The 27,693-nt window shown below is 38.3% G+C and overlaps 1 protein-coding gene across 1 annotated transcript in view; it reads left to right on the plus strand.

Annotated features, from left to right (window-relative positions):
* The window catches only part of CFAP44 (cilia and flagella associated protein 44), a 108,155-nt gene that overhangs the window by 47,612 nt on the left and 32,850 nt on the right, over positions 1-27,693 (plus strand). The window contains exons 17-23 of the mRNA XM_036447219.2: positions 10,687-10,832; positions 11,410-11,680; positions 16,689-16,744; positions 18,146-18,308; positions 20,011-20,141; positions 22,050-22,246; positions 25,260-25,434. Coding sequence (XP_036303112.1) covers positions 10,687-10,832; positions 11,410-11,680; positions 16,689-16,744; positions 18,146-18,308; positions 20,011-20,141; positions 22,050-22,246; positions 25,260-25,434 — 1,139 coding nt within the window. The remainder of the gene's footprint in view (positions 1-10,686; positions 10,833-11,409; positions 11,681-16,688; positions 16,745-18,145; positions 18,309-20,010; positions 20,142-22,049; positions 22,247-25,259; positions 25,435-27,693) is intronic.

Below are 27,693 nucleotides of genomic sequence, written 5' to 3' on the forward strand. Positions count from 1 at the left end.
TCTACAAGAAACCCATTTCAGAAAAAAAGATGCACACAGACTGAGGGTGAAGGGATGGAAAAAGGTTTTCCAGGCAAATGGAAATGAAAAAAAAGCTGGGGTAGCAATACTTATATCTGACAAATTAGATCTCAGAGTGAAGGACATAACAAGAGATAATGAAGGCCACTTCATAATACTAAAGGGAACAATCCAACAAGAAGAAATAACCCTGGTAAATATATATGCACTCAATATGGGAGCACGCAAATACATAAAAAAAAAAACTACTGGAGGACATTAAGGGAGAGATTAATAGCAATACAATCATAGTAGGAGATTTTAATACCCCACTGTCACCCTTCAAGAAATCATCTAAACAAAAAATCAGCAAAGAAATATCAATCCTAAATGACTCACTGGACCAGATGGAATTAATCAACATCTTCAGAACATTTCACCCCAAAGCCACAAAATATACATTCTTCTCAAGTGCACATGGGACATTCTCAAAGATAGATCACATTTTGGGACATAGGCAAAGTCTCTTCAAGTTCAAGAAGATAGAAATCATATCAAGCATCTTCTCAGATCATAGTGGCATAAAACTGGAAATTAACTACAATAAAAACAATCCAAAGAAATCAAACACATGGAGACTAAACAGCATGTTATTAAACAAGGACTGGGTTACTAGAGAAATCAAGGAAGAAATTAAAAACATCCTGGAAACAAATGACAATGAAAACACAACAATCCAAAATCTATGGGACACAGCAAAAGCAGTTTTGAGAGGGAAGTTCATATCCCTACAAGCCTATTGCAAAAAACAAGAAAAAATGGTAACAAATTATCTAACTCTACAACTGAAAGAGTTAGAAAAAGAGCAACAAGAAAATCCCAGTGTAAGTAGAAGGAAGGAAATAACAAAAATCAGAGTGGAGATAAACGACATAGAGACCAAAGAAACAATACATAAGATCAACAAAACCAAGAGCTGATTCTTTGAATGGATAAACAAGATAGATGAACCTCTAGGTAGGCTAACCAAGAAACAAAGAGAGACGACCCAAATAAACAAAATCAGAAAGGAAAGAGGTGAAATAACAACAGACTCCACTGAAATACAATGGATTGTTACAAAGTACTATGAACAACTCTATTCCAACAAACTGAACAACCTGGAGGAAATGGACATATTCCTAGAAAAATACAAGCTCACAAAACTCAATCAGGAAGAATCTAAAAATCTCAATAGACCAGTAACTTGGGAAGAAATTGAAACAGTCATCAAAAAGCTTCCAGCAAACAAAAGCCCAGGGCCAGATGGCTTCACAGGAGAGTTTTACCAAACATTCAAGGAAGTACTAAAACCTATCCTCTTCAGACTATTCCAAAAAATTCAAGAGGAAGGAACACTTCCAAACTCCTTCTATGAAGCCAGCATCACCCTAATACCAAAACCAGATAAAGACAACTCAATAAAAGAGAATTACAGGCCAATATCCCTCATGAACATAGATGCCAAAATCCTCAACAAAATTCTAGCAAATTGGCTCCAGCAGAACATCACAAAGATCATACACCATGACTAAGTAGGATTTATTCCAGGAATGCAAGGTTGGTACAATATCTGCAGATCAATAAACGTGATACATCACATAAACAAATTGAAAGATAAAAATCATATAGTCATATCAATTGATGCAGAAAAAGCATTTGATAAAATCCAACACCCTTTCCTGATAAAAACTCTCAACAAGGTGGGAGTACAAGGATCATACCTCAACATAATAAAAGCTATATATGATAAACCCACAGCCAACATCATACTCAATGGGCAAAAACTAAAACCATTCCCTCTAAGAACAGGAACAAGACAGGGATGCCCACTATTGCCACTCCTGTTTGACATAGTACTGGAAGTACTAGCCATTGCAATTAGACAAGAAGAGGAAATAAAAGGCATCCAAATTGGAAAAGAAGTAAAGTTATCCATATTTGCAGATTACATGACATTGTACATAAAAAAACCAAAAGACTCCATTAAAAAAACTAATTGACTTAATAAATGGATTTGGCAATGTAGCAGGATACAAAATTAATGCCAAGAAATCCATGGCATTTCTATATACTAATAGTGAAATTACAGAAACAGAGACTAGAAAAGCAATTCCATTTACCATCGCACCAAAAAATTTAAGATACCTAGGAATAAATTTAACTAAGGAAGTAAAGTACCTATATGCGGAAAACTACACAACACTGAAAAAAGAGATAGAGGAAGATGTAAACAGATGGAAGAACATACCATGTTCATGGATTGGTAGAATCAACATCATCAAAATGTCCATACTTCCCAAAGCAATCTATAGGTTCAATGCACTCCTCATTAAAATACCAATGGCATATTTCACTGACCTAGAAAGAACTCTCCAAAAGTTCATTTGGAACAATAAAAGACCCCGAATAGCCACAGCAATCCTGAGAAAGAAGAGTAAAGTAGGAGGGATCACAATACCAGACTTCAAGCTGTATTACAAAGCCACTGTTCTCAAAACAGCCTGGTACTGGCACAAGAACAGACATATAGATCAATGGAATCGAATTGAGAACCCAGATATTAACCCAAATCACTATGCTCAATTAATATTTGACAAAGTAGGCACGAATATACAATGGAGTCAAGACAGTCTCTTCAATAAATGGTGTGGGGAAAATTGGACAGATACATGCAAAAGAATGAAACTAGGTCACCAACTTACACCATACACAAAAATAAACTCAAAATGGATACAGGACTTAAACATCAGACGAGAAACCATAAAAATACTAGAAGCATCCATGGGCAGCAAAATCTCAGACATGCCAAAAGAACTTCTTCACTGATACTGCCTCTAGGGAAATGGAAGCTAAAGAGAGAATAAACAAATGGGACTACATCAAAATAAAAAGCTTTTTTACAGCAAAAGAAACCATCAACAATACAACAAGAAAGCCCACGGTGTGGGAGAACATATCTGCAAATGTTACCACTGATAAAGGTTTAATCTCCAACATCTACAGACAGCTTATACAACTAAATAAAAGGAAGATGAATGATCCAATTAAAAAATGGGCAATGGACCTAAATAGAATATTTTCAAAAGAAGACAGAAGGAAGGCCAAAAGGCACATGAAAAGATGCTCAAAGTCACTAATTATCCAAGAGATGCAAATCAAAACAACAATGCGATACCATCTCACACCTGTCAGAATGGCCAACATCAACAAATCAACAAACACCAAGTGTTGGCAAGGTTGTGGAGAAAAAGGAACCCTCATGCACTGCTGGTGGGAATGCAGACTGGTGCAATCACTGTGGAGAACAGTGTGGAGTTTCCTCAAAAAACTGAAAATGGAACTCCCATTTGACCCAGTAATCCCACTCCTAAGAATATATCCCAAGAAACTAGAAACACCAATCAGAAAGGATATATGCACCCCTATGTTCATAGTAGCACAATATACAATAGAATTTGGAAACAGCCTAGGTGCCCGTCAGCAGATGATTGGATCAAAAAACCATGGTACATCTACACAATGGAATACTATATAAAAGAAGGAATTCTTATTATCTGTAGCAACCTGGATGGAATTGGAGAACATCATGCTGAGTGAAATAAGCCAGTCAATGAAAGAGAAACATCACATGACCTCACTCATTTATGGATAATAAAGAATATTATAAACTGATGAACCAAAAGATATATACAGAGACAGTAAAGCAACAAGCAGACTGTCAAATTACAGCGGGGAGGGTAGGGAGATCTGGGGGAGATAATATTAGATCAACTGAAGGACTTGTATACATGCATATAAGTACAACCAATGGACACAAAACTCTGGGAAGGAAGGGTATGTATGGAATGGGGGGGGGCAATGTTAAAATATGTACAGAGATAATAATTTAATAAAAAAATGTAAAAAAATAAAAATAAAAATGTGTGACCACAAAAAAAAAAAAAAAAAAAAAGAAAGATGTGGATTTTGAAGAATAAATGTGAGTTACTATATCATCTTAATATATCTCTTATATGTCTACTTGTTAAATTTTATTATCTATGATAATCATTCATATTCTAAGAGGTCAAGGTGAAAAGAATCAGAGATAGAAGAGGCAAAGGGTCTAAGGTGTTTTCCTGCTGAGTCTGTTGTTTATACATTTTGAAAATAATTAGCATTTTGAAAATAATGATAGTGCTATCCAGTAGACTTTTGCTTACATTTTGTTATCTACAACTATGTTGTATGGAAGTCTGGGAAGATGACTATTTTTTGGATATGCACATTGCCACCCTGAACAAAATTGAAACTTAGCTAATAAAGAAGAATAAAAAATGAATATTGTGGAGATGGTTGATGCCTACTTTTGTGTGGGGTTCAGGAGTAAGGGGATAAATAATATACGGTTTTCCCGCACTCAGAAAATTTCCTCATAGTCATGAGGAGAGGCATAGAAACAACTGTAATGTAATAGAGTTCTACTGTCCTTGAAACATGCATTAAAAAATTATAATTTAACAAACATAGCTAGTGTTTATTCTTAGGATTGCCTGATAAGTATCACATGTGCATAGTTACATTAAGAAACGTATTGTTATTTATCTGAAATTCAAATTTAACTGGGCATTCTGTATTTAATGCCCCACAAGTTTCTTTGAAATATAATTGGAATATAGCACTGTATAAGTTGAAGGTGTACAGCATAATGCTTTTATTTACATATATGTGAAATGATTACCATAGTAAGCTAACACCCATCCTGTATTTTTATTTGCTACATATGGAAACTTACATATCCTGTACCAGGCAATATTCTAAGTGATCTACCCAACCATCCCATAAAAGAATTGTTCTTACGTACATTGTACATAAACCCAGGCATAGAGAGGTTATGTAGCTCATCCAAAGTCACAGATGAGAGGTGGAACCTGGATCTGTACACAGATAATCTGGCTCTAGACCTAACCATTAAACTACACCTACGTGTAAGGTTGTTATAACTCACTGAGACTGTGACACTAATCCTACTTGATCCACCTATTTGCCAACTCTGTGCCTACATGTAAGCAGATGCTGTGGAAAACCAGACTTACTTTGGAGTCATGACTGTAGTTCTCAAATGAGTACTCGCACTGCAAGCTGGTTCTACTGTCCAACCATGTTCACTTTCCCACTTTACAAATTACTGTTTTATTTATTTCTTCTCCCATCCAACATTTTGCACCTTCTCTCACTATCCGTCAATAACCTCATCTCACCTTTCACTGAGAGAATAAGCAATCTGATGCAATTTTCCTATCTTGTTTCAATCAGATCTAATGCTATACAGGGATCTGTACAAGTTTTTGTCTGCTTCGCCTATTGTTACAAATCTTGAATGGCCCTCTGGGCCTTCCTAAGGACACTGCTCTAGATGTCTCTTGATCTCATCCCCGCTCATTTTCTCAATGATGTTGCATCTGAAGTAAGCCACCTGGTCTTCTGTATCATCAACTTCTCTCTAGTTACTAAATTCTTATCAGCACATATACATGCTCTAGTACTTATCTTAAAATTTCCCCTTAATCTCTCTTTCCTTCCCCCTCCACTGCTGCTTTATTTGAAACCTTCTTGAAATAGTCATCTATAATAGCTGGCTTCATTTCTTCAACTTCTATTTGCTCTTCAACCCATTCTAGTTGAGTTTCTAGCTCCACCACTTCACTTCAAAGATTTCCATATTGCCTAGCTAAGTGGTCACTTCTCTATCCATTTGACCTTTCAGAAACATTTGATAGAGCTGAGCCTCCATCCTTTTTTTTTTTTTTTTAATATTTTTAAAAATTTTCAGTTACCATTGGTGCATAATATTAGTTTCAGGTATATAACCCTAACTAGACATTTATATAACTTATGAAGTGATCACCTTGTTAAATCTAATACCCACCTGGCACCATAAATAGTTATTACAATATTAGAAGCCCAAAGAATGAATTCATGTACTGGTGGGGTCTAGCTGGGATGAGAGGCCATAGGCAGTTTGCCAGTCAGCCCCGCCCCAGGTCAGGGTGAAGGGGCATTCAGGGGTGGGGCCAGTCGGGGAGAGGGGCTGTGGTCATTCCAGTCATTCTGCTGTTTGGTCGCTGGGCTTTTATTATATAGGATTATTGACTATGTTTCCAATGCAATACTTGATATCCCTGTGACTCTTTTATAACTACCAATTTGTACTTAATTCCTTTATCTTTTCAACCCAGCCCCACCAACACCTCTCCCATCTATGGGTGCAATGTTCTCCATATCTCTGAGTCTGTTTCTGGTTTGCTTGTTTATTTTGTTGTTGTTATTTTAGATTCCATATATAAGTGAAATCATATAGCACTTGTCTTTCTCTGACTTATTTCACTCAGCACAATACTTTTTAGGTTCATACATGGTGTTGCAAATGGCAAGATTTCATTCTTCTTTGTGGCTGAATCATATTTCATTGTATATATGCATCACTTCTTCCTTATTCATTCTTCTATTGATGGACACTTAGGTTGTTTCCATATCTTGGCTATTTAAAATAATGCTGCAATGAATATAGGGATGCATATGTTTTTTCAATTTAGTGTTTTGAATTTCTTCAGATAAATACCCAATAGTGGAATTGTTGGGTCCTTCATTGCCTTTTGATATAGTCTTTGTTTTAAAGTCTGTTTTGCCTGGTAGAACTATAACTATCTCAGTTTTGCTATTGTTTCCATTTTCATGAAATATTTTTTTCTTTCAGTCTGTGTGTGTCTTTCTAAAGTGAGTCCCTCATGGATAGCATATATAAGAGTCTTGTTTTGTTATCCAGTCAACCACTATATGTCTTTTCGTTGGAGCATTTAATCCATTTGTATTAAAAGTAATTTTTTTATTTAAAGTAATTTTTTATGGATATGTATTTATTGCCTTTTTATTTATATTGTTTAAAGGAGTTTTTTTTGGTAAAATAGGAATTTTTTGTGTGTGAAATAGGCAGGTTTAGGAAATTTTAAAAATTAAGGGGTCCTTCGAAAAAACACAGGGCTAAAGATTGCAAAAGGGTACATTTCCATAAGACAAGGGAGTAGCAGAAGTTACATTTCCATAAGATAAGGGAGCTGGGAGTAGTAAAACACTTTTACAGAATAAAGAGAAGGAGGAAGAAAGCCCAGAGGGACTAGGAGAACAATGAGGGAGGAGAGTCTGTGAGGTTTGACCTTAGGGCTCAGGAGTTGCTATAGTGACCAAATCAGAAGGGAATAGTGACCAATCAGAGGGGAAATCAAGGCACAAATTTCTGCAGCCTTCATAAACCATAGGGAAAATGGACTCACTGGCACTCTTTCCCCCACCCCACATGAGAGTCTGTGCTGTGAGATTCTTTTCTCCTCCCCACGTGGGAATATGTACTTGTTCTTCAATAAATTCCCACCTTCATTATACAATACCATCTTCTGTCCCTGGTTTCATTCTTAGACTCCAAGGGACAAAGAGCCCAGGAAAAGCCATCCTGCCCAGGGAACACCGCACATTCCAGTCCAAAATTTCCATATCATTGTTGACCTCCTTCTCCTCCTCCTCCTTCTTCTAGAAGACCCTTGAACACTTCATATAATACTTGTTTGGTTTTGGTTAAGTCTTTGGCTTTTTCTTGTTTGAGAAGCTTTTTATCTGTCCTTTAATTCTAGATGATAGTTTGCTGGGTAGAGTAATTTTGGTGTTTGTTCGTGCTTTTTATCACTTTGAATATTTCTTGCCAACCCCTTCAGGCCTGCAAAGTTTCTATTGAGAAATCAGCTGACAGTCTTATGGGAGCTTCCTTGTAGGTAACTTAACTGTTTTCCTCTGGCTGCTTTTAAGATTCTCTCTTTGTCTTTAACCTTTGGCATTTTAATTATGATGTGTCTTGGTGTGGGCCTCTTTGGGTTCATTTTGTTTTGGATCCTCTGTGCTTTCTGGACTTGTATGTCTCTTTTCTTCACCAGGTTAGGAGAATTTCCTGTCATTATTTTTTCAAATAAGTTTTCAATTCTGTGTTCTCTTTCTCCTCTTTTTGGCACTCCCTTGATATGAATGTTGGTATGCTTGAAGTTGTCCCAGAGGTTTCTTAAACTATCCTCACTTAAACATTTTTTTTAGGGGTGAGGGTGTTTTCCTTATCTTTCAAATCTCTGATTAAATTTTCTGCTTTATCTACTGTAATGTTGATTCCCTGTAATGTATTCTTCATTTTAGTTACTATACTTTTGATTTCTGACTGGTTCTTTTTTATGTTTTCTCTCTTCATTTTTTATGTTTTCTATCCCTTTTGAAGTTCTCACTAAATTCACCAATTCTTCCTCTAAGTTCATTGAGCATCCTTATAACCAGTGTTTTGAACTCTGCATATGGTAAATTGCTTGCTTCCATTTTATTTAATTAGCCTGCATTTTTCTGGAGTTTGTTCTGTTCTTTCATTTAGGACATGTTTCTTTGTCTCTTAATTTTGGCTGCCTCCCTGTGTTTGTTTCTATGAATTAGGTACAGCTGCTACATCTCCCAGACTTGATAGACTAGCCTTAGGTAGTAGGTATCCTATGGGGCCCAGTGGTATAGTATCCCGAGTCATCTGAACTGGATATATCAGATGTGCTCCCCATGTGAGCTGTGTATACCTTTCTGTTGTAGTTGAGCCTTGATTTCTGTTGGCACATCAATGGGAGGAATTTATCCCATCCTTTAAAAAAAAAATTCCTGGCTGCAAAGGTACCACATCCTATTGGCCACTTCTTTTTAGTCTCTTCTACTGGCTTCTCATTTGCTGAACAAGGTTTGGAATTTGAAGTACTTTAGGATGTGGTCTTGGGCCCCTTCTTTCTTATAGGTTACTTCATCTGGTCCTGTGGCTTTAAATATCAATTATATGCCAATGAATCTTAAATTTTTGTCTCTATTATTAATCTCTCCTCTCATATTCAAATTTGTGTATCTATACAATGTGATATCTTTCCTTGACACCTCAAAATTAACATGTTTGAAATATATCTTTTAAACCACATATAATCTTACTCCATTTCTAACTCTGTAAGTGAGATGAGCATCCATCCAGTTACTAAAATACAACTCAGAGTTGTTAATGATTTTTCTTTTTCCTTTGCCTTTGATACCCTTACATTCAAAGTATGACTCTTATAAGCAGTATATAATTAGGCTTCTTTCTTTAAAATCCTGTAGGTTGATTTTTGTCTTTATAATATATATATAAAATTGATTTTTTTTCAAAGATGAAGGAAGAGGGACAGAGAGTTAGAAACATCGATCAGCTGCCTTTTGCACACCCCCCACCGGGGATGTGCCTGCAACTAAGGTACATGCCCTTGACCGGAATCAAACCTGGGACCTCTCAGTCCACAGGCTGACGCTCTATCCACTGAGCAAAACTGGCTTTGGCTAAAATATATTTTTATTGATTATTTACAGAGAGGAAGGGGGAGGGATAGAGAGTTAGAAATATTGATCAGCTGCCTCCTGCACACCTCCTACTAAGGATGTGCCCGCAACCAAGATACATGCTCTTGACCGGAATCAAACCTGTGATCTTTCAGTCCACAGGCCAACACTCTATCCACTGAGCCAAACCAGTTAGGGCATTTTTTGTCTTTATTTTAATAGAGTACTATGTCCAATTATATTTAAGATAATAACTAATGTATTAAATCCACCATCTTACTATTTCTATTTATCACACCAATTCTATGTTCCTCTTTCACCTTCTATTGGATGATTAAAGCACTTTACCATTTTCCTCCTCTATTAGGTTATTAGTTATATATTCTTTTACTATTCTTTTGGAGGTGATCCTAAAGATCATAATATGCATTCTTAACCTAATATAATTTGATATAAATGTATTCTTTTACTAGTCCTAGAGAAAAAAAAAAAAGATCTTAGAATACTTAATTCCATTTATCTTCCCTCATTGTCTCCAAAAGGCATTTTCTTAGTATCATTTTGGTTTATTTTTTTCTTGCTATTCATTTTTTTTCTATATCTTTATGATTACATTTTCAACCTTAAAAATAGCCTTTGATATTTTCTTTAATGTGGAGTGTGTGGATTTGTCTGGGATTTGCATGGCATTTAAACTTATTAAATATTGGTTATTCGGGATAATACTTGAAATAAAATGGAATTCAGTAGGTAGTCAGAAATGAGAACATTCTTCTATTGACTTTTAATTGGAAACAAATCATTATTAGGTATATTATAATTGCATAGGTGCATATAAGTGGATAATGGAGATAATTTAAAAAACCTATCTATAATCATAAAAGTCACATAAAGTAGATGTTTTAAGACATCTATTTTGCCCAGTTGGTGAGACTCAGTTATTGAACGTTGACCTATGAACCAGGAGGTTATGGTTTGATTCCTGGTCAGGGCACATGCCTGGGTTGTAGGCTTGATCCTCAATAGGAGGTGTGCAAGAGGCAGCCAATCAATGATTCTCATCATTGATGTTTTTAACTCTCTCTCCCTCTCCACACCTCTCTAAAATAAATAAAAATATATTAAGGAAAATAAGACATCTATTTTATGCTTTAAAATTAAAATCATAAAAACTTCTCCTATGGTTATATGTGTCTTATATTCACGTACCATTTTCTATGTTATTTCTCCCTTTTCCAGGGCGGCTATGATTCTGGTTTTCTGTATCATTGTGCACTCCCCCCATATGACGAAAGCATTGATATCACAAAAAGGAAAGATGAACCTATTGATTTCCGTTTTCTTGAGGGTACAGATGATAACCCCATCCATACCATCACTTTCAGGTGAACAGAATTTTATAAATCTTAAAAACAACAACAACAACTCACTGGTATCTATGTTTTTGTCCATTGTGAATATTGTCAGCTTTCAAAGATCTGTCTAAATAGGGGACTTCTCAAGCAATGTTAAATAAATCAAAGGAATAAATAGAATCAAAGCTAATCTTAAAACTGTATTTTAATCTACTATATCACATATCTTGTCAAAAATTCTGTCTATCAAGAATTGTGTGGATTTACTCTCTTTTAGGAGGATTCTACTGCATGGTCAGGATTATGATTCTGGAGAAATTACAAATTGAATTATTACTCCTTTAATAATTATGAATTAAGCATATATGCCAGTCATCCTTTTGGAGACCAAATGTTCAACTTTCAAATAGGCTTCTTTCCCCTCTACCCTTTTGTATTGGCTTTCTTGGACTTCCATGGTTTGTGAGGGCTTCAACATGTGACTTTTGAGGGGGACATAATTTAGTCCATAAAGCCTTCGTTACTAAAAATTTAGAAATTTGACAATTTAAAATTAAACATTTTCACAATAATACGAAGAACAATTTGCTTTCTTTTTGTTTCACAGTATTAATCAAGATTTTATGTTTTGTGGACTGCACAATGGAGCAATTCGAGTGTATGTCCTCAGTCAGAATGACTCTTTATTGACCACTCTGGAAAGCTACTGGCACTTTACTGTGCATGACAATAACTATGGATGTATTACAAACATTTGTGCTAGCTTTGATGACCATTTTTTGGTGACTACTGGAGCAGATGGTAATATCTTTGTTTTCACCATTTTTTCTCTCTTTGAGTTAAGAGAAAGCGTAAAAGCCAAAGTGCCATCTCCCAGGGTAAGTAACTGACTAACAACAACAAACTCTTTATTCTAAAATAGTGATGCTGAACTTGTTCCTATTCTTTAAAAATTGAAAACTATTTAGATACATTTACCTTGTAGACTAATCTAATCTTGATTTTCTGGTGACTCTTTTTAAAAAATTAGAGATGTTGAATTCTCCTTATTACTAATGATATAGAATTATCCAAATTAAAAAGACTGTCAGTTTTTCTGTATCAATCACTAAAACAAAAATTGTTTTAAAAATGCACATTTTTTCAGATATGTATTTTGCTTTTTATTTATTCATTCACTCATTGAAAGGGAATTTATGAGTTGAACACCATAATTTGCGCCTTTGAAAGAAGTTGTAAAAACATGGTTGCCTATAGTATTAGAATATGACAATGTGGATCATGATTGAAGATTCAGTTAAATTATTGTATTCTTAAGCAGAATACATCACTGGCCTTGTAATAAAGATTGAGGGTTTAGATCCCTAAAGTGTATTCTTTGGCCCTATCGCAGAACCTGAATTTCCTATTATCAAAGTGGTTCCTTTAGATAAAATTATAATAACTATTGGAATTGCTTTGGGGGTAAGGCACTGTATTAGTAAAACCAGAGTAAAAAATTCCTGTGAACACATTGGCCTCCCACTTACCAGGTAGCCAACTTACAAAGAACATAGGGAAGATTTGAGCAGGTAAATTTGGAAAATGGACTGTTGTCTAAAGAGGTTCAGCTCAGGAAGAGTAATTGTAGAATAAAAAGTGTATGAACAAGATGAAAATCTTTATCATTCTATGGAGATCAACTCTCTCTATGGAAACCCATATTGGATAGGAAAAAATACATCCTGCATTTGTATAATAGTGTCCTTTTACTTATGATTGCAATCAACATTTCTTAAATCACTGAAGCAGAGTCTTCCTTTTAAGAAGGAAAAATCAGAAAGAACTGAAAAAAACTAACAAAAAAACTAAGCTCTGCACAGTTCTGGGGTTATCACCTTATTGTACATCAGAATCAGCTAGGGAGCCCTTAAACGTACAGAGCCTGAGCCCTGCCCCAGAGCAGTTACATCAGAATCTCTGAAGGTGAGGTCCAGGTGTCTGTACCCCTAGCTTTCCCAGCCTCTGTAATTTAAACGTGCAAAACTTGTAACCAAGATTGAGAACAATTGACATACATTTTGAAACAGTTGGGAGCACCTTTGTTTAAACTCAAATTTATTGTAAACAGCTGAGGCCAGGAGATCCTGGAAAATCACACTAATTTGGAGAACTAAGGGACTTATCTCTGGAAATAAATACAATTTTAAAAAATATATATTTTATTGATTTTCCACAGAGAGGAAGAGAGAGGGACAGAGAGACCGAAACATTGATGAGAGAGAAACATCGATTAGCTGCCTCCTGCACACCCCCCACCGGGGATGTGCCCACAACCAAGGTACATGCCCTTGACCGGAATCAAACCCAGGACCTTCCAGTCCGCAGACTGATGCTCTATCCTAGGGGTGTCGAACTCAATCAGAGAAGGGGCCAAAATCTAAAATCCAGCCTAAATCGCGGGCCGAATGGTTTACTGAACAGTCATAAACTGTCATTGTGATGGAAACGCAGCGGAGTGCAGTGATGACAGCGCAGTGCGGGCCACATTGCAAGGCCTGGCGGGACAGATTTGGCCCGCGGGCCTTGTGTTTGACACATGTGCTCTATCCACTGAGCCAAACCGGCTTTGGCAATAAATACAATTTAATCAATTATATCCTAAGTGATTAACGGTAACTGCAATGTATTAGCCATCACTGACTCTTACATTGGTCATGATTTATGATTCCACTTTTACTAAAGTCATAAACCTGCCTTATATGAAAACTAGAAGCCCAGCGTGCAAAGCCTTGCGAGACCCAGACCCACCATGCTTGAGTAGCTCACCACCATGAGCCTCATACCCCGCCACACAAGCTGCAAGCCCTGCTACATGAGCCCGGAGCCCTGCCTGCCAGCCCCGCCACATGTGCCGCCAGCCTCACCACTGCCAGCGGCGAGTGGGCTGAGGGAAGGGACCGAGAGGTGCTCCATGCACCTCCTGGTGACCATTTGTTTGGTTGTTCTGGCGTTCTGTCCCCTAGCCTCTTATAATATAGATATTTAGACTTCATTTCATACATATAAAGACTAGCATGGTAACAAAACAAATTGATCAAAAAAGGGTCTTTACCTATCTACTTAATAAAAGAATAACATGCTAATTGACTGTACCACCAGCCAATCAGGAGCGAGTATGCAAATTAACCCAACAAAGATGGAAGGTTAATTGGCGCAAGTGCTCCACTCCACCCCCAGCTGCTCCGGGCCTCTGAGCAGTGTGGAAAGGTGGAAAGGCAGCTTCGGCCATAGCGAAAGTGGTGCTGGCAGCCGGGAAAAGGAAGGCCCATTCTGGCACCAATTGTCATCATCCCGCCTCACCCCTGGCTGCTAGGTGCCTGCATAATGCACAAGAAGACATATAGACCAATGGTATAGGATGGAGAACCCAGAAATCAACCCAAGCCTTTATGTTTAATTAATATTTGACAAAGGAGCCAAGAGCATATAATGGAGTCAAGACAGTTTCTTCAATAAGTAGTGCTGGGAAATTTGGTCAGATACATTAAAAAAAAGAAAAAAAAAGAAAAAAAGAAAAAAAGAAAGAAACTAGATTATCAACTTACACTAAACACAAAAATAAACTCAAAATGGTTAAAGGACTTAAATGCAAGACAGGAAACTTAAAATATTATAAGACTCCATAGGCAGCAAAATATCAAACATATGTCATAGCAATATCTTTACTGATACAAGTCCCAGGGCAATGGAAACTAAGGAGAAAATAAACAAATGGGGCTACATAAAAATAAAAAGCTTCTGAAAAGAAATAATCAACAAAACAATAAGAAAGCCCACTGTATGAGAGAACATATTTGCCAATGTTCTCTCAAATAAGGGTTTAAATCTCCAAAATTTACGGGGAACTCATATAAGTTAACAAAAGGAAGATAAACAACAAAAAAGTGAGCAAAGTACCTAAATAGACACTTTTTGAAAGAGGACATACAGAAGGCCCAGAGACATATGAAAACATGCTCAAAGTCACTAATCATCTGAGAGATGCAAATCAAATCACTAATGATGTACCATCTCACACCTGTCAGAATGGCTATCATCAACAAATAACTAACAACAAATGCTGGTGAGGATGTGAAGAAAAAAGAACCCTCTTGCACTGCTATTGGGAATGTAGACAGGTGCAGCCACTGTGGAGAATAGTATGGAGCAGGGGTCCTCAAACTTTTTAAAGTGGGGGCCAGATCACGGTCCCTCAGAGAGCTGGAGGGCCAGACTACATGAACTACTAATTCCTACTGTAACACCTCGGCTGCGCTCACTGCCCAAAAAACCTGGCGGGCCGGATCAGACTCCTCTGCGGGCCGCATGTGGCCCGTGGGCCGTAGTTTGAAGACGCCTGGTATGGAGTTTTCTCAAAAAGTTAAAAACTGAAGGGTTTGTATGCATGCATATAAGCCTAACCAATGGACACAGATAGCAGGAGGGTAAGGGCATGAATGGTGGATAGAGGGGGGTAATGGGGGAGTAAGGTTACATATGTAACACCTTAATCAGTAAAAAATTAAGTTTAAAAAAAATTAAAGATGGAACTTCCATTTGACCCAGTAATCCCACTTCTAGGACTATATCCCAAGAAACCAGGAATACAAATCAGAAAGGATATATGCACCCCTATGTTCATAGCAGCACAATTTACAATAGCTAAGATTTGGAAACAGCCTAAGTGCCTATCAGCAAATGAGTGGATCAAAAACCGTTGGTACATCTACACTAGGGGTGTCGAACTCAATCAGAGAAGGGGCCAAAATCTAAAATCCAGTCTAAATCGCGGGCCGAATGGTTTACTGAACAGTCATAAACTGTCATTGTGATGGAAACGCAGTGGAGTGCAGTGATGACAGCGCGGTGTGGGCCACATTGCAAGGCCTGGCGGGACGGATTTGGCCCGCGGGCCTTGTGTTTGACACATGTGATCTACACAATGGAACGCTACACTGTGGTAAAAAAAAGAAGAAACTTTTACCATTTGCAATAGCATGGATGAAATTGGAGAAATTATGCTAAGCAAAACAAACCAGTGGGAGAAAGATAAATATCACATGATCTCACTCATATGTGGGATATAATGAACAACATAAACTGATAAACAAAAATGGATCCAGAGTCAAAGTAACACTGAACAGACTATCCAACCTCAGAGAGAAAGCAGGGGATGGTTAGAGATCAACCAAAGAACTGATATATATATATATATATATATATATATTTAAAAGTCTAGTATATACATGAGGTATTGGGGGGAGGGATTATATGTGCATAAAAAGAATATATTAATAAAAGACAGTATTTAAAATAAATAACTGAGAAAAATTGTGTATTTGCTAATACATGAATATTAGTAATTCACATTTGAAGGGGCAATATTGTGATATTAACATTTTGCATACATATTAAGTTTTAAGACTTTCTCTACTCCCCCCCCCGCTTTTTTAAAAACATATTTTATTGATTTTTTACAGAAAGGAAGGAGAGAAATAGAGAGCTCAAAACGTCAATGAGAGAGAAACATAGACCAGCTGCCTCTTGCACACTCCCTACTGGGGATGTGCCCACAACCAAGGTATATGCCCTTGACCGGAATCGAATCCGGGATCTTTCAGTCCACAGACCGACACTCTACCACTGAGCCAAGCCGGTTTTGGCTACTTACCCCTTTAAATGAAACAGAAATAAATAACTTTAATCAACTGCAATATTTTCCTTAGTTTATTTTTTGTGAAAATTCTTTTCAGGCCTATAGTTGCTAGAAATTGGCAGGTGAAAAACCCTCAATTTACTATGATTAGATATTTTAAGGGAAATAAGCAATTTAAAAGGATTAACATTTTATTTCTCATTCTACAGTTTGGAATTGAATCAGAGCCTATTCCGGAAGATATTGAAGATCCTAAAGCCTACAGGTATGGGAATCAATACTACTAACAAAAGAGTAATATGCAAATTAACCATCATTCCCCTCTACCCACAAGCCAAGCCCACAAACCATGCCCACCAGCCAATCAGGAGTGAATATGCAAATAAACCCAACCAAGATGGCTACAGCCACAGAGAACAGGAAGGAGGCTTGGGTTTCCCTGGCAATGGAGGAAGCCAAACTTTCTGCCTGCCCTTGCTGGACCTCCACTCAAGGGTACAAAGTTTCAGTGATAGAAGATACATAAATCCAAACAAAATGGTGGAGCCATGGAGCTGGAAAGAACAGGTGGCTAGGGTTTCCCCCAGTGATGGAGGAAGCCAAGCTTTCCACATACCTTGGCCAGCCCAGGCCTCTGCTTAAGGCTACAAAGTTTCAATTATAGAAGATACATAAATCCCCACAGAAATGGCTGCCGCCATGGACTATGGAGCAAGCAGAAGGTTTGGCTCTGCTCCAGGCTACAAAGTTTCAATTGTAGAAGGTAAATAAATTCCGGATACCAGAGCCTCCACTTGGATTGCCAGGGGACATGGCCAGCCTCCAAACCACTACATGATCCTCACCCATGCCACCCCTTCCCCCAAGGGAACCCCCACCTTGATCCGGGATATCCCTCAGGGCAAACCAGCCTGCCCCACCCATGCACCAGGCCTCTATTCTATCTAATAAAAGAGTAATATGCAAATTGACCATCACTCCAACACACAAGATGGCTGCCCCCATGTGATCAAAGATCCTGCTCCCGTGTGGACACAAGATGGCCAGCACAGGAGGGCAGATGGGAGGGACCAGGCCTGCAAGGGAGGGTAGTTGTGGGTGATCAGGCCAGCAGGGGAGGGCAGTTGGAGGTGACCAGGCCAGCAGAGGAGGGAAGTTAGGAGCAAACAGGCTGGCAGGGGAGTGGTTAAGGGGTGATCAGGTTGGCAGGCAGAAGCAGTTAGGGGCAATAGGAAGGCAAGCAGGCAAGCAGTTGGGAGCCAGCAGTCCTGGATTGTGGGAGGGATGTCTGACTGCTAGTGTAGGCCCGTGAGATTGGGCCTAAATGGGCAGTCGGACATCCCTTGAAGGGTCCCAGATTGGAGAGGGTGCAGACTGGACTGAGGGACACCCCGAGCCCCCCCCCCCCCCCCCCCGCACAAATTTTGTGCACTGGGCCTCTAATCTATATTAATAATAGCCTAGGTGGTGTCATGCCCTCACGTCATCACAAGATGACCACCTGCACAGTGTGATATATACCTACTAAGCCTGAGCTTTTGCTAAACAAACCAATATGTCACAGAAGTTGACTAAGCTAAATAAATTTCCAAGTATTTAATACTATCATAATTTTCTCTGCTGTTTCTATATCCTAATTTGTTGTCCTTTCAAATTTTGTTTTCAGTATAGAGAATGCCAGAAGAAAAAGAGAACATGACAAGTTAATGAAAGAAGTGGAAGAAATGAAGGCCAAGAAGAGAGAACAACTCAAAGCTTTGAGGAATCAATATCTGAAACTGTTAGAAATGAATGAAGAATTACCAAAGCATATGAAGTTTAAACGGACAGTGAGTCAAAAATAAATTTGTCCAGTCTATGTGTTGGTGGTCACTAAACTACTGTAGAATTTGTCACACAACTTAGTTTGGATGCAGAAAATCCTCTTGCTGCTTCCATTTTCATAATTCATCAGACCTGTTGAAAAGATAATACCTGCTTTATCCAAAAAATTTCTGACTTTAGTATATTTGTAACTATGGTGATGAACACTGAATTGTTTAAGGTAATTTGGGATTAATTTTTTTTCCTTTGTGACTTATTGCAAAACTCCATCTACATACCAGTGATTCTTTTTTTCATTTTGTTGTTGTTGATCCTCACCTGAGGACATTTTTCCATTGATTTTTAGAGAGAGTGGAAGAGAGAGGGAAAGACAGAGAGAAACATCAATGTGAGAGAAATACATTGATTGGTTGTCTCCTGTACGAGCTGGGGCGAGAGGAACCTGCAAGCAAGGTCTGTGCCCTTGCCTGGAATCAAACTCAGGACCCTTTGGTCCACAGGCCAATGCTCCATCCACTGAGCCAAACCAGCTAGGACCTTTTTTTTTTTTTTTCTTTTTCATTTTGTACTTCTTCCTAAATGGAAATACTATCAAACACCTTATCAAATAAAAACCGAGAATTTATCATCCTGACTATAGCCGTGGTTCGCCCAGTCTTGTCATTCTAGAGGCACTGAGTCAATTTCATATAAAAATGCTTAGGTGAAATCATAATGGTTAGCACATATTGGTTAAAAGATATTTATGCTCTTTCAGTAAGAGAAAAGTAGACGCTTGGCAGAATATGGGTGACATAATTCAAAATAAAGAACAACTGAGGCAACATCATGCCCTAAAACTCCCGCTCCTCTGGGAAAGAATAATTGCTACTCCCAATTTAGTCTGAACAAAGGACCTGAGATTTTACAGGCGTGAAGGTAGGAAACATGAGGCCTCTAAGCATCTTTATGGGGAAAATAACCCCCTTGGTAACCAAAACTTGGTGATGTTAAGAAGATGCCAGAGACTTCGCTGTCTTTCCTGGGTAGGGTCACGCGGGAGGAGGTGCTCCCCTAAGGAGCTAAAGGCCAGCTTTGCCCAGAGAGGAGCAGTAATTGCTTTGGAGTGGAGGGAACACAGTTTTTTAAAACTCTGTGAAGCTCCAGAATATTTTTTTTTTTTAAACTTTATATACTTTTTATATACTTTTTAAATGTTCTGTTACCATTCATTATTTTTACTGTGAGAAGATTGTTTAGTATATAACTTCATTTGGATCATTGTTAATTTTTAAAAAATATATACATTTTATTGATTTTTAACAGAGAGAAAGGGAGAGAGATAGAGAGCTAGAGAAATGTCGATGAGAGAGAAACATCGACCAGCTGCCTCTTTCACACCCCCTACTGGGGATGTGCCCGCAACCAAGGTACATGCCCTTGACCAGAATCGAACCTGGGACCCTTCAGTCCACAGACTGACACTCTACCACTGAGCCAAACCGGCTTCGGCCATTGTTAATTTTTTTGATAACTGTCTTCTACTTTTTGTGTAAGATCAAAGTATATTATTTCCTTCTAGAATGGAGACTGTTTAAGATATTTGGGAGAGAGTAATGATGTGGCAGGAAATTGAGGACAAAACTTAAAATGTGTATATATGGTATAGAACTGATAAAGTACACTGATAAAGTACCCATTTTGATGAACAAATCTACCTATCTGCAGGATTTTAATATAGATTCCAAAATTCGTGCTGAGATGAACAGAAAAACAGCTCATAAAATTCAACAAGTGGAAAAGGAATTAGCTTGGGAAAAAGAGAAGCATGAACTTGGCCTAAAGAAGCTAGAGAAAAGGTAGGATCCATATTTCTTGCCACTTAAGATGCTTGAGAGCATATAGTGAATAAAATGACTTGCAGTGACTTAATCAAAGTGGTCAGATAAGAAGTCTTCTGAAATATGAACTACCTCTTGAAATCTTAAGAAATCTTCTTGTCATTCTCACTAATAATCTCTTGAGCTTTCTGCTCACTCCTTGGTAGTTTAAATCTGAGAAATGGTTTAACAATTAGATATAGACCCAATTATGTAATATATATTTACTTCCTGTTTTTAACAAATTATTTTTCTCTAATTGATAAAATAACATGTAAATATTAAAAAAAAACAAAAATAAAATAGAACCAAAGAATTATGATGAAAGACAACTTCCTGTTTTATCCTTTTATCCCTTTCATGTACCAATTTGACAGGGAGAATTACTTTTCTTTTTAAGATATAATTTATAGACAGTAAACTGCATAAATATTTTTTATCCTCATCTAAGTATATGTTTATTGATTTTAAAGAGAGGAAGGGAGGAAGGATTGAAGGAGGGAGAGAGGAGAAAGAGGGAGAGAGAACAAAAGAAAGAAACATTGATTGGCTGCATCTCATATATACTCTGACCTGGCATGCGAGTGGTTAGGGGTGATCAGACTGGCAGGCAGAAGCGATTAGGGGCAATCAGGAAGTCAGGCAGGTGAGCTGTTGGGAGCCAGCAGTGCTGGATTGTGAGAGGGTTGTCTGACTGCCTGTTTAGGCACGATTGGGCCAAACAGGCAGTTAAACATCCCTCGAGGAGGTCCCAGATTGAAGAGAGTGAAGTTTGGGTTGAAGGACAGCCCCACCCCCACGCATGAATTTCGTGCACCAGGCCTCTACTCTAGTGTGTGTGTGTGTGTGTGTGTGTGTGTGTGTGTGTATACAGTTAGGGGCAAACAGGCTGGCAGGGGAGTGGTAAGGGGGTGATCAGGCTGGCAGGCAGGCGAGCAGTTGGGAGCCAGCAGTCCTGGATTGTGAGAGGGATCCCAGATTGGAGAGGGTGAGGCTGGGCTGGCTGAGGGACAGCCCCCCCCCCCCCCCCCCCCCCCCCGCCCCATGTATGAATTTCGTGCACTGGGCCTCTAGTATGTATACATATATGTGAGGGGCTGCCCCTCAGCCTAGCCTGCACCCTCTCCAAATACACACACATACACACACACACACACACATACACACACACACACGAAGACATAATTGAAGGACTTTTAAAAGGTAAATCTCTTTGGGGTATATGAGAAAGACATACTAGAAAGTAGTATGAATTTCTGAGCTTAAGATTTTTATAGAGGCTAATAGGGTAATATGATATACACATGAGTATATCCATCTCACTATTTTTATATGTAATAAATGAGATATAATAAGGTATATCTAAAATAATAAAAGCAAATACATTAATTAGACTGGACAGCTGAACGACTTTCTCGATGACCTACCGGATGAAACCCCGGCTTCGAGGGCTGAGCCCCTTGTACGAATTTTGTGCATCGGGCTTCTAGTGTATAGATAATATGAGTTAATAGATAGGGGGGTAGATTACATTTTCTCTGTTTGATGTCATCCATTTATCATTAAACTACAGTTAGCTTGAAATTTTTATTTTTATTTTCTACATATTAGCAAAATATTGGTATTATACTGATTAACAATGGGTTGTTTAATATTTTAATTTAAAAGAAAATTCTATTTGCTCTTTAACCAAGCCTTACCCAATTTCCATTACCTCCTTGTTGATATACGCCTGGTAGAATGTTGGATCCCGTGTGCTTTGATAAAGTATTTATAAGCATAGTGTATTGCAGTCTTGCTTTATTGCCTAACAGTCATGTAGAATGATTAAAATGGTGTCAACGATTAAAACGGTGACTATTGCAGATGCTTATTTTCTTTTTTCAGGTTTCGTGACTTGCTGGAAGGTGATACTATCGTGGTTCACGCCATTCAAAGTGATCACAAGATAACCTCCTATAGGCTCGTGAAGCCCTCCAAGTATTTCAAATCCAAACGGCTCAGTCAGTCCGACAGAAGGGCAAGCAAGCTGGAGAGGTATGAAAAGGAAGGAGCTGGAAGAAAGGATAGCCTGAAAGAGACAGGTAACCTAAATGACCACAAGGCTCTTCAGTCTTCTTCACTTAAGACCTCAAAACCAACTTGTATTTCTGTAGCAGAACACTGGAATACCTTTTGGTGGCTTGAGCTCAGTCTCTGTCTCCCGTCCTTTGTTTCTTTGGAAAAAAATAATCAAAAGGAACTTGGTATGGCTTGGAATGAGAGGCCAACTTTCTCCAGCAAATGCGCCAACCAATGTTCCTATTCGATACAGGCTGTGCGAGAAAACCCACCCGGTCCTGGGACTGAGAGGATATGTGTACTGGATGCTTCCAGCCTCCAACTACTCTTATTTTATTTATTATTTATTTATAGTTAATCAACTTTCCATTGATTTTTATTTTTAGGGAGAGTGGAAGGGAGGGGGAGAGGCAGAAAGAGAGAGAAACATCCATGTGAGACACTTCAGGGCTGCCTCCCGCATGCCAACCAGAGCCAGGGACGGAGCCTGAAAGCCAGGCCTGTGCCCTTGACTGGAGTCGAACCCAGGAACCCATCAGTCTGCAGGCCGACGCTTTATCCACTGCGCCAAACCTCTATCCACCTATTTTTAAATCTAGGATTTCCCCAGATGCTAATTTCAAGGCATTGTTTCTTCCCAGATTCCTGGACTCTGCCTCAGAGTGTGGGGCCAGAAGACAATATTCAGACTGTTTTTCCAAGAGCATGTGCCTTAAACAGAACACTGAGCTGAGAATATAGATGTGACAGCAGTACTTCTAATTCCTGTGACCTGCCTCTTGGGGTGGCTGCAAATGACTAGAAGGAAGACAGGAGTTCAGGGCATGGCTTGGAGAGCCGGGCAAGAAGCAGTAAGGGCTCGGCAGCCTGGCGAGGCCCGGGCTGTGGTACAGTCCTGGCACTGAAGCCGGTGTATCCGCTTCATGAAACCCAGAAACCTTTTGCAGCTCTTTTCTGCCTCTGGGATAAATGCTGGAACCGTTATCCCAGCAGTGTTTCCCACGGGGAACCCCTCCTCTGTTTCCTGTTAACGGTGCCTTCCCATACTTGTATTTTCAGTCTGTCGCCCTCTGGCTGCTCTCTGATTGTGCCTGATGCTCCCACATGCAGGCTCCTGCCAGAGTGACCAGTTCACTCTTCTCTGGATTCTTTCAGTTCATGGGAATCCAGATTGAATTATACTTTTTAAAAAAATAAAGCCTCTCCATGACCATCCAGGCCACATCAAACTCGTCCTTTTTCTATACTATTAAATATCAGAAATATGACGTGGTAGGTTATAACCATATGGCCATCTCATTAACATTTTTCATGCTTCTCTAAATTACATCTCCAGCTTGAACATGAACTGAGTAATTCCCCCTGTAGATACTTATTAATTGACAAAACCAATACCCCCCCACCCCCCCGCTCCGAGGATGCAGTTTTTATTGATGTTATCTCCAGAAACCAGAGAGACCCTGTACCCACTTTCAGTCACCCCCTGGCCCTTCAGGGGAAGAGATAGAAATTACCTTTTGGCTTTCTAAAGCCCTAACCTTTCCCCTCCCCGCGTAGCCTTAGAAATTCAGTTGCGATGTTGTTTTGAGGTGGTTGTTTTCAGCAGTGCCTGCTGCAGCTCCATGGTAACAAAGGCGACGGACCTTGGGGGGAGCAGTTAGATGAGTAAGAAGAGGGATGCACATGCTGAGAGGAACCTCGCCTCTCAAAGGGCTCTTTGCCCAGCCTCGCTGGCTCCATCCTTCATTGGTTGCATTTCTCTTTACTCTGAGTCACACCTTTCTGGATTCCGAAAGGGATTTCCACTGTCCCAGCTGTGGGCCCAGCCCCAGAGCCATGAGATGAGGTAGTCTTGTGGGCCCGTTCCTGGTCCACAAAGGCTTAAAGGGAGCAGCCAGACATGTTTTCCCACCCCTATACATCTCTTTGCTGTTTTTCCATCCAGTTCTGGGACTGCAATTTCTGAAGCAGTAGTAGGATAGGCGTAGGAATTTCACACTTGGTGTCAAACTCATTTGAAGAGATCATGAATATACCAGCATTTTCCATACCACCCAGTCCTTCCCTGTTGGACTGCATGGGAACCAATCATTGCCCCAGTTCTCGTTTTCCTCATAACAAATGAGAGTCTGATATTCCTCCTTGAGTCACTGCACCCAAAGCTCCTTGGCACCAGGATGTCAGACATGACATGCCAGGTGGTCTTGTCCATCATCCTGAACAAGGGCCGAAAGCCAATAGCTTTAAAATTGTAGCTTAGATTGTATGTTTCTGATCAGTTTTAAATTGGCCACAGACCCCTGCAGTTGGCATATGTCACTTTAAGTTATACATCTCAAATAGGACTCCCTTTCTCCTTTCCCTGCTGTGATATCACAAGCACTTCTTCCCAGCTTCCCCATTTCCAGAGTGTCCCCCCCAAAATGTATAGTACATACTTTCATAGCTCATAGCTCAATTTTGAAAATGAGATGTATTTTATTATTATTTTTAAAATATATATTTTATTGATTTCTTACAGAGAGGAAGGGAGAGGGATAGAGAGTTAGAAACTTCAATGAGAGAGAAACATCAATCAGCTGCCTCCTGCACACCCCCTACTGGGGATGTGCCTGCAACCAAGGTACATGCCCTTGACCAGAATTAAACCTGGGACCATTGAGTTCACAAGCCGGTGCTCTATCCACTGAGCCAAACCGGTTAGGGCTGAGATGTATTTTAATAAACACTGCCTTTATAATTATTCAAAGTGTGTATATACATTTTCTGGGACACCCTTATCTCAAAATAAATATACATATTTTATTTTGCCAACTTTTCAACAAGCAAACATTGTAACTTAGATCTCTTTATATTGGTATTGTAAAATACTTATTATGGGGTTGAATTCATGGTGGTCACTTAATAAATACTGTGATTTGCAGATTCGTTATATTATCTGGATTTTAAATAAGGTGAAAGGTTGAAAACAATATTTGAGAATTTCACTTTGATGTTTCAAAGAGATTGAAAAAAAAATGTTGACTCTCTGTGCAGGTGGGGAAATGAGTGTGCCAGAAGAATCAATTATAGAAAAAGGGAAGCTATTTCGGCCTAAGACCTTAAGTCAAATTATGATAGATAATCAAATTGTGAAAACGAAGAAACTCATATTAAAAGCTGAAAGGGCTCATCAAAAGATTCAGCAGCGCAAGAAAGAATGGGAGGAACTGTAAGTTTTTTAATGCAAACTCTTTCATTTTAATACGAGTGGCAAAATATCTTTAACAGTGTCAATACATATAAATAACAATGTTAAATTTAAACAAAGAATTAAAAAGAATGGAAACGGAGATGGAGATATTGAAGACAGGTCAGCAGAACTTTCCGGGTGGGGCTGCCTTGATGGAACTTCTTTGATCCTAAGAGTTTCAGATACAGGAATGCCATTTTCCTAATGCACTCTGAGTGATTTAAGGATGAAGACATTCTCTTTATCCCAACATCGAGAAGATAGTTTCCAGACGTTCTCCTAACATCTTACAGTTTTGGCTTTCACCTATAGGTCTCTAACCATTTTAAATCAACTTAAAAAAAATCTAATCTGAGGTACTTTTATTTAACAAGCACACCTTTTTATTTGTTTTTGTTTTTTGTTTTTGTTTTTACAACCTATATATCTTTGGTGAAATGTCTCTTCATATCTTTGTCCATGTTCAAATAAGATTGTTAACTATTTACATGTTGAGTTTTGAGAGTTTTCAAAAATATATGCTACAGACTTGTCTTGTGTCAGATGTGCTGTTTTCAAATATTTTCTCCTAGTCTCTAGCTTACCTTTTCATTCCCTTAATAAGGACATCTGCAGAGCAAAAACTTTTGCTTTTGTTGAATCCAACTTGTCAACTTTTCCTTCTATGTATCTTGATTTTAGTATCAAGTCTAAGAATTCTGCCTAACACTAGGCCCCAAAGATTTTTTCTATTTTTATTAAACTTTTATAGTTTTACATTGTGTATTTAAGTCTGTGATCCATTTGGTGTTCATTTTTTTTGTATAAGGTGTGAGATTTATGTTTATGTTTATTTATTTTTTGCCTGTAGATGTCCAATTGCTCTGTCACTATTTGTTGAAAAGCTTCTGTGTCCTCCATTAAATTGCTCCTGCTCTTGAACTTTTTCAAAAATCACCTGGGCATATTGGTGTGGGTCTGTTTCCTACTTCACTTTCTGATCCAATGATTTATGTGTTTGCCCCCTTGCCAGAGTATACACTGGCTGGATTACTGTAACTATGTAATAGGTCTTGAAATTGGGTAGACTGATTTCTTTCTCTCATTTTATTCTTCTTTTAGCTATTCTAGTTACTTTGCTTTTCCATATAAATTTTAGAATAATCTTGTCTATGTTTACAAAAAAAAATCTTTCTGAAATCATGATAGGAATTATGTTAAACCTTGTATCAGTTTAGAGATAATTGACATACAGTCAAACCTTGTTTCTTGAACATCTCCCATCTTGAACAATTAGGTTCTGGACCAAGTTGTTCACAGAAAAATTGTCTTGGTTGTCAAACCAAACTTTAGTTTTCAAACTGAACTTTTTGAAGCTGATACAAAAATCATCTATCAGGCAACAAGCAAAAGAGAGAATGTTTTGGTTGCCAGCAAAATCAACAATAAACAGTCCTGATAGGCTCAACCTCAATAGCAAGCTAACCTACCAGTTGGAGCATCTTCCCCTGGTGGTTAGTGCATGCCATAGCGACTGGTAAATCTGTCAACTGTCTGCCCCCTGGTGGTCACTGCACCTTATAGCAAGTGGTTGAAAGGCCTTACCCTATCATTAATATATTATGTTTGATTGCTTGAATGGACTACTGGACAACCGGACACTAACTATATTAGGCTTTTATTATATAGGATAGTCCTTTTGAAGTCCTTTCCTTTTTTCCCTCTCATCCTGGTCTCTGATGCTACAAATATTAGAACCCTGAAGCTCTGTGTATTTTGTTGATGCTGTTCTTTGTTTATTTCTAGTGACTTTTATTTCTGTTATTCAGATTGGGTAATTGCTGATTCTTTCCCCTGCCTCTTCCATTTTAGTATTGAGCCCATCCATTAAGTTTTATTTTGTTTATTTTATTTTCCAGTTCTAAATTTCTATTTGGTTATTCCTTATAGTTTCCATTTCTTTCTGAGACTTCCTATTTGTTCATTTAAGTATCTTCCTAATTAATTGTTAAAGCAAATATTTAGAAAGATATTTACAATCACTTTGTGATTGCTTGCTTTAAAATCCTTGTTAGATTATTTTAATTTTCTCATCTTGGAATTAGCATCTGGTAATTGTCTTTTCTCATTTAAGTTGGGATCATCCTGATTTTTTATATGATAAATGATTTTTTATTAAAATCTGGGCATTTTGGGTATTATGAGACTCTAGATCAGTGTTTCTCAACCTTTCTAATGCCATGACCCTTTAATACAATT

This window comes from Pipistrellus kuhlii, unplaced genomic scaffold (assembly GCF_014108245.1).
Source record: "Pipistrellus kuhlii isolate mPipKuh1 unplaced genomic scaffold, mPipKuh1.p scaffold_m20_p_2, whole genome shotgun sequence".
Lineage (NCBI taxonomy): Eukaryota > Metazoa > Chordata > Mammalia > Chiroptera > Vespertilionidae > Pipistrellus > Pipistrellus kuhlii.